The sequence below is a fragment of the Dermochelys coriacea genome, chromosome 16 (assembly GCF_009764565.3).
Source record: "Dermochelys coriacea isolate rDerCor1 chromosome 16, rDerCor1.pri.v4, whole genome shotgun sequence".
NCBI classification, from domain to species: Eukaryota; Metazoa; Chordata; order Testudines; family Dermochelyidae; genus Dermochelys; species Dermochelys coriacea.
Window position 1 is genome coordinate 6,056,669 of NC_050083.1, and position 11,076 is coordinate 6,067,744.

General features: G+C 48.9%; 1 protein-coding gene across 3 annotated transcripts; it reads right to left on the reverse strand.

Annotated features, from left to right (window-relative positions):
• Positions 1-6,195: 6,195 nt before the first annotated feature.
• On the reverse strand, positions 6,196-11,076 carry LOC119844247 (zinc finger protein 436-like). Of its 3 annotated transcripts, none has more exons than XM_038374846.2 (3): positions 10,824-11,076; positions 8,161-8,266; positions 6,196-7,782 (listed from the first exon to the last, which is right to left on the reverse strand). In XM_038374846.2, exons 2-3 carry the CDS (start codon positions 8,198-8,200, stop codon positions 6,812-6,814), a joined length of 1,011 nt encoding a protein of 336 aa, XP_038230774.1. In that variant the 5' UTR covers positions 8,201-8,266; positions 10,824-11,076; the 3' UTR covers positions 6,196-6,811. The 3 variants fall into 3 exon arrangements, with proteins under 3 accessions (XP_038230774.1, XP_038230775.1, XP_043354454.1); XM_038374847.2 differs by having other exon boundaries at positions 6,196-7,779; positions 10,824-11,075; XM_043498519.1 differs by lacking the exon at positions 10,824-11,076 and having other exon boundaries at positions 8,088-8,220.

The following is an 11,076-nucleotide window of genomic DNA, read 5'->3' on the forward strand; positions in this document are numbered from 1 at the left end:
CCTTTTCTTTTTGAGAATACAGACTAACACGGCTGCTACTCTGAAACCAGATTTATATTAGAACAGGCAGGTTGAAGAAATGTACCTTGTATTTGGAGTGGAGGCTGATGATGATCATGAAGATTTTTAGTTGGGGTGGGGTGGGGATTTACCCAGTCTTGGATTGCCGCCGGGGAAGGTTTTGGCTTCCACACAGAGGAGCTTTACTGCTGTCAGTCTGAGAGGCTTGTAATGTATACCTCAATGTGTGTGTGTGTGTGTGTGTGTGTGTGTGAACTCTGCATAGAATCATAGAATATCAGGGTTGGAAGGGACTCAGGAGATCATCTAGTCCAACCCCCTGCTCAAAGCAGGACCAATCCCCAATTTTTGCCCCAGATCCCAAATGGCCCCCTCAGGCATTGAACTCAACCTTAGGTTTAGCAGGCCAATGCTCAAACCACTGAGCTATCCCTCACCCCAACTTGAGTTTAAACTCCAGTAGCTTCCTCTTTATTGTTGTATGGGGGGCTAAAGTTGAACTGAATCTCAAATAATGCTCACCTGTTGTTGCTGGTGCCCCAGCATTTCCTTTATCTCCTAAAGAAAGAAGTTTCAGATCTTGTGTTACCTGGATATCACATCCTGATCTGAGTGTGCAACCCAGCATTGGTACTAAACCCAGACTAGGGCACATGAATGCTGATGTTCCTTTTCACTACTCTATTACAAACTTATAAATAACGTTTCCAGGGTGGCAAATTTGCCAAGGAGGCACAGGCTGTAAGGTAAGCTTGCCTTTTAACCCAAGAGCTATATTCAAATGCCTGTTATGTGAAGCATATTGGGAATACATGTCAGAAAAGCAAGATTTCAGAAGTTCCTTCCTTGGACCATGTGAAATGACAAATACTATTATTACAGCCCAAACCCCGAAGAATCTCTTGGTGCATCACAGCGAAACTGAGAATATGCCATCCAACTCAAAGATACAGCCTTGGAATGCTGTGTGACCCGTTGGATGGATCCAAATGAGATGATAAGAAGAGATGGGGAATAAGGAGTATTCAGGGAATAACTAAAGCAGCAGATGACTCTCACAGGACACAGAGCAAAACTTTCAGCAGCTCCCCCCAGCACTGCATCATCAACAGGAAGAGGTCGCAGGGAACAGACAGAGCACAAGCAGCAGGGTATGGAGGTATTTGGAAAGCAGCTACTAATCCCATGACACTGAGTTCAGAGGCTCCTGCGCATTTCAAGTGAGGTCTCAATTAACAGAACATTCAGTGCCATCTTTTGAAAATTCTAATGAGCCATTCTCAGTCTCACAGATGCTCCCTGGGGTTTGTGACAGCTTGTCTTCTCTCTAAAAGAAAAGGTATACATTGTCCCCAAATGTGAAATAAGAAAAGGAGTACTTGTGGCACCTTAGAGACTAACAAATTTATTTGAGCATAAGCTTTCGTGAGCTACAGCTCACTTCATCGGCTGCATTCGGTGAAAATGCATCCGATGAAGTGAGCTGTAGCTCACGAAAGCTTATGCTCAAATAAATTCATTAGTCTCTAAGGTGCCACAAGTACTCCTTTTCTTTTTGCGAATACAGACTAACAAGGCTGCTACTCTGAAATGTGAAATAGTTATGGGTGAGGACAAAGTCACAAAGTTCAGCCACCAGGTTAGCCGTGACAGTATCGGGGATACTGTTCCTGACGGCTTGTAGTCCATCTTTGTGTGGAATGTTGGTGTAGAGGCTTCTACATCCATAGTGGCCAGGATGGTGTTTTCAGGAAGATCACTGATGGATTGTTGTCACTTGATTACAGACCTAAGAGTGGCTATTCTTCAACAAAAAAACTTCAAGAACAGACTCCAACAAGAGACTGCTGAATTGGAATTAATTTGCAAACTGGATACAATTAACTTAGGCTTGAATAGAGACTGGGAGGGGATGGGTCATTACACAAAGTAAAACTTTTTCCCCATGTTATTTCTCCCCCCCACTCCCCACTGTTCCTGAGACATTCCTGTCAACTGCTGGAAATGGCCCACCTTGATTATCACTACTAAAGGTTTTCCTCCTCCCCCTTTCCCCCCACTGGTAATAGCTCATCTTAAGTGATCACTCTCCTTACAGTGTGTATGATAACACCCATTGTTTCATGTTCTCTGTGTATATAAATCTCCCCACTGTATTTTCCACCGAATGCATCCGATGAAGTGAGCTGTAGCTCACGAAAGCTTAGGCTCAAATAGATTTGTTAGTCTCTAAGGTGCCACAAGTACTCCTTTTCTTTTTGCGAATACAGACTAACATGGCTGCTACTCTGAAACTTGTCTTCTCTCTGTCCCTCTAGCCTGGAGCAGATGGCAAGTGCAGGTCATCTTCTCCTAGGATGTGCATTTGCATATGGGGGCCAGCAAGTGGAAATATCTCTTCCGCGCCTTGCTGATCTGCCTGGTTCCTCCTTTGTTGCTCTGTTTGTGCCTCCCTTGTGGCACCTGTCCTCTGGGAACAATCCTCAGGTAATACAACCACTAGGTAACCATTGCCTTGCCACACCTATCTTGTGCTGCCATGCTCCCTGTCTGGCCTCAGCTCAGCAGAGCACTTGAGAATGTGATTAGCTTTAACCAAGTGCTTACTGATGTCAGTGGAACATAAACATGCTTAAAGTTAAGCAAGGGCTTCTGCTGTTTTGCTGAATCAAGGACTCTCAGTGGGAGTAACATCAGAAAAGCAAAAAGAAACGAGTACTTATGGCACCTTAGAGACTAACAAATTTATTTGAGCATAAGCTTTCGTGAGCTACAGCTCACTTCATCGGATGCATGAAGTGAGCTGTAGCTCACGAAAGCTTATGCTCAAATAAATTTGTTAGTCTCTAAGGTGCCACAAGTACTCCTTTTCTTTTTGCGAATACAGACTAACATGGCTGCTACTCTGAAATCTATCAGAAAAGCAAGTGTACCCTCCCACGACAGCGCTAACCTTTATGCCCAGGGAGGCCAGCAGCACCTCTTTCTCCTGGTGAAAACAGGGAACTATTTAGTCAAAATGCAATGGCAGAGCTCTGAACCCGCTCACCTGTGCAGGAACAGGAGGGGCCTGTATAATGTCCGGTGGCTGGCTACAGATGGGAAAGGCTGTAGTCGCTCCCTGAGTGGAGGGAGTTGGGAAGCTGGCAAACCTGCCTGGGGGAAAGCCAGATACGTAGGAAGAAGCCCAGGGAAACAGCAGCAAAGGGTAGGATTGTATTGGACTGTGGCTGTTTGTTATAGGGTCTCTGGGCTGGAACCCAGTGTAGAGGGCAGGCCTGGTTTCCCCTACCAGCTGCTGGGAAGCGGTACAGGGTGTTGGAGGTGCCAGCCAGCCAGTGGGTTTGGAAAGATGGTGAATTCCCCAGAAGGGGAGGACATTAGTGACCTGGCCATGAAGAGCCAAGGTCACGAAGAGGAGACTGCAGTCCCTGGAGCGAGAGGGGCAGCAGGGCAAGACCGCACAGGAGAAGACCTCACCGGAGTGGGAGTACTAATACACAGAGGACAGCCAGCAGGAGGTGCCATGAGCAGTGAATAGACCTTGTGACATAAGGGTAAAAAAAAATCACAAGAATGTTGTGATTATTCCAATCCCAAGTCTGACAAACCCCAAAAATTCAGTGTTACGGTGTCATAGATTCCAAGGCCAGAAGGGACCATTGTTATTTACTATTCTGACTTCTTGTATAACTAAGGCCAGAGAACTGCCCCACACTAATTCCTAAAGAAGAGCTTTTAGAAAAACATCCAGTGCTGATTTAAAAATGGTCAGTGATGGATGGATCCACCACAACCCTTGAGAAATTGCCCCAATAGTTAATAATGCTCACTGTCAAATATGTAGGCTTAACTTCCCATCTGAATTTGTCCAGCTTCAATCTCGAGTCATTGGATCATGTTACACTTTTCTCTGCTAGATTGAAGAGCCCCTTATTAAATATTTGTTCCCCATGTAGGTACTCATAATGTGATCAAGTCAACCCACAACCTTCTCTTTAAGCTAAATAGATTGAGCTCCTTGAGTCTATCACTATAAGGCAGGTTTTCTACTCCTTTAATCATTCTTGTAGCTCTTGTCTGAACCCTCTCCAATTTATTAACATCCTTCATGAATTGGGGGCACCAGAACTGAACACAGGATTCCAGCAGCAATCGCACCAGTGCCAAATACAGAGGTATAATAACCTCTCTACTGCGACTCAAGATTCCCCTGTTTAGACATCCCAGGATTGCATTAGCTTTTTTGGCCACAGCTTCACACTGGGAACTCATGTTTAGTTGATTATCAAACATGAGCCACAAATCTTTTTCAGAGTCACTGCTTCCCAGGATAGTGTCCCCCATCCTGTAAGTATGGCCTACATTGTTTGTTAAATTAACCGAGCGCAAAGCTGTGATTATCCCAAGAGCATCACTTAGAGGTGGTTAAGAATTTTCAGTCAAAGCCATTTTTCAGAAGAAAACTGGGTTTTCAACAAAACAATTTTTTTTGAAAAATGTGTCTGCTTTCAGTGGAAAATCTTGAATTTTCATTAAAAAAATGGAACATCCCCAGCGGTGCCCGTCATGATGCACTGCTCCCCTCACCAAGACAGGAGATTGTGAGGCCTCATGAGAAATGTCGTCTGACCAGTGAGTCCAGCCAATAGAGACAGTGGGAGTATGAAACATGTGAACCACAACTCCCAGGAGGCACCGCGGTGGCATTTCAGAATTGAACTACTGTATATCATTTTTTTGGCAGAAATATTTCTGTTTTTGATGTTTTTGGTGAATCCTCAAAATTTTCTGTGGAAGAAAAGCCATGTTCCAACCAGCTTTAGTATCAATTGCAAACGGCACTGTGTAGACATTTTGCATATGCTAATGGCATAATTGTCCTTGCCTTTGAAACCCAGTCTCACTGCATCTTTTCCATCACTAACTAGTATGAGTGCACATTTTAGGTCCAGTGTGTCCGGGCCCTGGGTATGGTTAAGCAGCAAATAAGAGGAGACAGTTGTAAAGAGAATCTGAGACACCTTATACTTGTTATTTAATATGGAAACAAACTTAAAAGAACCACCCCCTCGGTTCTTCATCATCCAACTAGTCTTGACCTGATAAACTCTCAGTTCTGTGTTTGCTCGGTAGGGTCTAGCCAGAAGGTCCATACATATTTTAAAGCCCGCTTCCCCTTTCTAACGTGTCTTTCCATCCCATTCTGTTTCCTGGCTTGTTTTACCTTCTCGCTAATTAGTTCCAAACAGGGTCAGTGTGGAGATTAACTCAGCTTTATTATAACAGCCCTGGAGCAGGCTCAGGAAAGCTCTGGTAACTCCTTTGGCAAAGTGCGGCAGAACCTGGGGGAGAGAGCATGCTGTTTTCTTTAGCGGCCAAAGTGAAGGCCCAGACGCCAGCAGCATCACAGAGCCATGGGCTTCTTTTTCTTCAGTTTGCTGCATACAATTGGTTCAGTTCCTGATTGGTAAAAGGTGCACAATTCACAGATGTCCTTATTTGTGTTATGGGAATGTCCCAATTTAGTCAATTTTCAGAGCAGCATCTACAATCACAGGATATGAACCACCCAACCTTTCACTCCCACTTTGATACATATCACCACTATATGTACAATTTATTGACGTTGCGTTTTCGATGGTCAAACATATTATTAACTTTTGGAAATCAGAGCAAACACTTTTACATGAAACCGGATGGAGAACACGCATTTTGTACAGGCACAAGGGAAACTCATACCAGATAAGGGCCCAGTCGTGCCAATGCTTATCAAGCATAGTACCTACTAATGTCTGCAGTCACACTGCAGTCAGTGGGACTATGTAGGTTAGTACGCAGTCTGCATGGTACTAACTGTGTGCAGCAGTGAACCCAAGAGAGAAATGGGAGGGTTTTTATTTACTTTGGCCGTTTTAACTTGACATCGCTATATAGCCAAACTCTGGTTGAAAATGCCTGTATGGATATGTCATCTATCCAAGTCCCCGTAGCAGCTGAACCTAAATCTTACAGCAAAGTCTCTGGATTCCACCATGCTCTGTTGCAGCAGACTAGAAATTTCGTGGCAGTTTCGTTTAAATTAAGAATGGAGGCTTTTCATGATTTTGGTATGAAAATGAACACAATGATCAATACAGCTACCCTGTTGTTAGTTTTGACTCCCCCCCCCCCCCCCCCCGCAAAATCAGTTTGTTGGTTTTCAACAAGCTCTGCCATTTAGATTACCTGGTTTCACATGCATTAAGCCTCTGATGTGTTTACTTGTCCCAAGAAGCTTGGCTGGATTTTAACACTCCAAACTTTCCTTAATTGGAGGGCATCTCAGAACGCCCTTCTTTGACCAGCTCACTCCCTGCCCCAGACCAAGACATGCACGGCTCAGGATTCCCCAGGCAACCCAAATGAAAATAAGATTTGCCAACTAATAAAAAGGAAAAAAAAAGAATGTAAGTATGCAAATTCACGATACTCAAACAGGCCCAGAGTTATCTGGGAACCCTGCTCCGTTCCCTCACCCAACTCAAACCACTCATGACTCAGCAACAACAACCACTTCTGCCTCCTTTCCTGCTTCCCATCACCTTGTATCCCGAACCCCAAACTATCCCTTCCCACAGCATCTCCTCTTTGTCTCCTCACCACACCGCTTTGCAAGAGCAGCACACGAGTGGGAAAGAGCTCCACATGCCCCAAAAGGAGGAGATGCCCTGGATTCCGTGCCAGGCCGCGTCTTGGATGGGATGTGGCCTGTAGCTGTTGGCCCATGGCTTTCATATGTGCTGGGCTCTTAGCCCGTGTGGATTCTCTGGTGTGTAATAAGGTTCGAGCTCCGGCTGAAGCTCCGCCCACAGTGGGCACAGGTGTAGGGCCTCTCGCCTGCGTGGGTCCGCTGATGCTGGAGGAGATTGGACCTTGCGCTGAAGCTCTTCCCGCACTGGGCACACTCGTGCTGCCGCTCCCCTGTGTGGATCTTCTGGTGCTCGCTCAGCTCCGAGCCGCGGCTGAAGCTTTTCCCGCACTGGGCGCACTGGCAGGGAGCGTCGGCTGCATGGAGTCTCTGGTGCCTGATGAGGGCGGAGCTCATGGAGAAGCTCCGCCCACACTGGGCGCACTGGTAGGGCCGCTCACCCGTGTGGATGGTCCAGTGCTGCATGAGGTGGGAGCTCAGGCTGAAGCTCTTCCCGCACGCGCAGCGGTAGGGCCGCTCGCCCGTGTGTGTCCGCTGGTGCTGCACCAGGTGGGAGCTGACGCTGAAGCTCCGCCCGCATTCAGCGCACACATAAGGCCGCTCCCCCGTGTGGATCCGCTGGTGTCGGACCAGGTGGGAGCTGACCCGGAAGCTCTTTCCGCACTCGGCGCAGTCGTAGGGCCGCTCGCCAGTGTGGATCCGTTGGTGCCGCAGGAAGGTGGAGCTCTGAGTGAAGCATTTCCCGCACTCGGGGCAGGCATAGGGCCGCTCCCCTGTGTGGGTTCGCTGATGGATAGTCAGAGACGAGCTCTTGTTGAAGCTCTTTCCGCAGTCCGCGCATGTGTTTGGTCTCTCCTGGTGGGCGAGGCCATCTCCCACCTGAGCAGATTTACCCCAGCTCTGTGCCAGCGGGTTCCTCCGCCGCCTTTCTGATCTGCACCGAGTCTCACGGCCTCCTCCCCGCTCAGGGCTCTGGGATCTCGTGGGTAAAGTCACGGGAGACTCCACCATCTCAGGGGCTTCATGCAGGGGCTTCTGCTCCTCATTCTCTCTCGGCATCCCATCACCTGCTGGAATGAAAAGGGAATCCAGCCATGATTTGCTCCCTGCACTGGGGACAAAGAGAACCTCAAGAGCAGGAAGGGCAGTGGGGCTTGTCATGAATATTAAAAGTCACCAGAACTAAACTCCACAAAACCCTTTCTCTGGGAGGGGGACTTATGGTGCCTCAAAATCCCACCTGAGCCATAGATAAAGGATGGGCAAGGAGAAGAACCCCTGTTTCATATCAGTTTGGACGGGTGGGAAGCCCTGAATGTCTAGGATATGGTTACTGCAGTGAAGGAGGCAGGATGACAGAATGGCGAGGTCTTACAACAGCTTGGATGGAATTCTACGATTCTTCTCCGTTCATTGAGTTTTGGGATTGGTGCAAGTTTACTCCTCACCTGTGTGGGCACAGCTCACAATCACCTCATGGCCTTGCATATCTGGGACCCACAGCTCTTCCCCTTGTTCTGTCTGGGATCACAGCTGATTTCGGAATGGGCAGTCCTACTCAGGGGAAAGGAAGTGGGTGAGATCAGGGTTTATCACACATTTGCAGAGTGTTTGTTACAAAAATGGTGCATGGTTTTTAAATGATGCTTCCTTTCCGATGGCAGGTATATCTCATCTCAACAGAGGGGAAAATGTTCTTGGAGGCTGGTGGCATAGCTAGAAATGGAAAGGTGAGTGGGCAGGCAATGACTGATTCACGCTAGCTCATTCGAGATGACATTGTGACATGGGCTAGCTGCCCGAGTCTAAGCCGACCCCTTTGGGCTGAGTTAGGGAAGAAGCAAGAGAAATTAAACTGGCTGAAAGCAGTATCTAGTATTTAGTTGGGGATTGGTCCTGCTTTGAGCAGGGGGTTGGACTAGATGACCTCTTGAGGTCCCTTCCAACCCTGATATTCTATGATTCTATGATCTACCCCCAATGCACACACTGCTCTGGGAGTGAAATGTGGGGTGAGATGCAGCTTGTCTCCCTTGAGGCTGAGGGAGCTGCCCTGACACCTGCACAGGGAGCAGGAGTCAGCGCTGGGAGGGCTCTGCTTCCAGGGGGTGGCTCTGTATCAGTGGGGGTGAGGGGGGGAGTGACCAGGCTCCCAGCTCTGTGGGGAAGGGCGCTCTAGGGGCATGGGTAGAGCAAGTCCCCACCCCCTGTGGGTGGGTGGGAGGAAGCCATTCCCATTGGGGTATCAGGCCCCACTCTCCAGTGTGTATGTCACTGTCCAGTCTCTGTCCCGGCCCGGTGTGGAGGGGAGGCCCCAACGGAGTGGGGTTGGAGAGTGAGCCTGTCCTGCACTCACCCTGCAGAGGCAGCCCCTGTCCCATGGGGCTGGGGCTGGCTCCAGCTCCCTGCCCTGCCCTGTTGGCTCTTGTTGCTTGCAGGTCTGGAGCAGCCAGCCGCAACATCACATGGTGTGTGTGCAGGTGGGACCCTCCCTGCTCCCTTCCTGGCCCTGCCGGATGCGGGGGCTTCACCTGCCGAGCTGGGCAGGAGCGTGGGGTTCCTCAGAAAATGACAAACCAGAGGTGTTGGAGTGCAGTTCAGGTGTTGGAGCGATGCTCCAGCAGGGCTACAGCCCTGCTCATATTTGGGTAGGTCTGGGTGCTTAGTGGGTGGGCAATAGACTGTAAGAGGGTGGTGGGAGCTCAGAGCCAGCCAACCATATTCCCAGGTACAGCTCTTTTAGGGAGATCCTGTTGTAATACACCCAGTGCAATGGGTGGCTGAGGAGTCAAGCACGGCCCCTAGATGGAGGTTTGTGGAGACCCTGCATCCAGGCGGGAATGAATGACTTGAGGCTGGAAGGGCCAGAAGAACTGTATGTTCCTAAGAGTGGCAATATTATTTCAGAACACCTGGCTACACCTCTCTTAACCGGCAAACCAAGTGTGGGACACTGAGGCAAGCTGACTGCAGTGCTACACAGTGAGGTGGCATGCCCTGCAACCAGACCGTTTAGGAACATCGCCTCTCTGCTGGCAGATGCGTTGTGCTCCCTTGTAGAAAATTTGGGGACCTCCCACTGAAGGGGACCTGATGACTTAGGCTTCGTACTTGATTTTTGCCTGTTGCTTGTTCATGGGTGCTGGGACTAGAGGTGTGGGGGGTGCTGCTGCACACCCTGGCTTGAAGTGGTTTCCACTGTATACAGGATTTACAGTTTGGTTCAATCGCTCTCAGCACCCCCACTATACAAATTGTTCCAGCTGCCCTATGTTCATCTCCACATCTGCAGAGTGACCATGGACAGGACGGGTGTGGAGAGGACATGGGAATTTTATACAGCTGAGTGACTGCACAAGCACTACACTCCTGTCCTCACGGAAAGCTCTGAGGACAGGGAGATTACCCTCCTATTTTATTTATCAAGTTCTGGCAATGTCCTCAGCCTGATGCAAAACACAGAGGTGAAGTTAAAGAGCTTACTAAGAGGCAGACACAAAGAACGCAAAACCGGGATTTGTCAGACCAAAGGTGCAGCTGGTCAGACAGCCTTCCTGAATGGTGGCCAAACCAGCTGCTTCAGGGAAAAAAAAAAAAAATCAGGGGGAAATTCTTGAAGTCATGGGGGCAGGATTTTATCCTGTCTGTAGAAATATTAAATACTGACCGTCCATGAACAAAACGCCATACAACAACAGAATAAAACGAGCCACTGCGGTGACATTGCTCCCCAGGGCAGCATATTCCCTCAGAAGTGTGTTTACTATGAAGAAGAAGGGAACTGGCTTTGATTTTTGTTCCCCCCTCTGGTTAAAAGGAAAGCAAACTGGCCCAATGCTGAGGCAGTTGCTAGATCTGGGAGCTCATATCTCGGCCCTTATTTCTCCTTCTGCCCCTTTCAGTCTCTCTCCTTTCCCAGTGGCCCTCACCCTCCAGCTGGCAAGTTGATCCCTGTTACATTTCCAGTGTGATCTCTCTGCCCAGGCTAGGACAATAACAGTGAGTCGGTGCAGTGAGCGGATCTGGGGCTCAGGCACACAGGGGGCAGCAGTGGGGTAGGGGGGAAGGAGAAGGCAGGTACAGATACTTTCCTGCCTTCTCTTTCAATTACCTGCAGTTCCTGGCTCAGAAGGTGACCGTAGAAGCTGTTTGCTTCCCTGAGACAGTACTTACAGCCAGGGACGGGGCCCATTTTTGGTTTGCAGTGGCACTTTCAATCATGTCTTTCAGCAGCCCAGGGCCCCCTGGACATGGGAGATCAGCAGCTCCTTGCTCTGGGCTCCTGGACAGAAGGGGAGCTGGGAAGGGCCCTTCTCACCCGGGAAGCTCATCCTTAAAATCCCGAGGACAGGCAATCCAGAGGC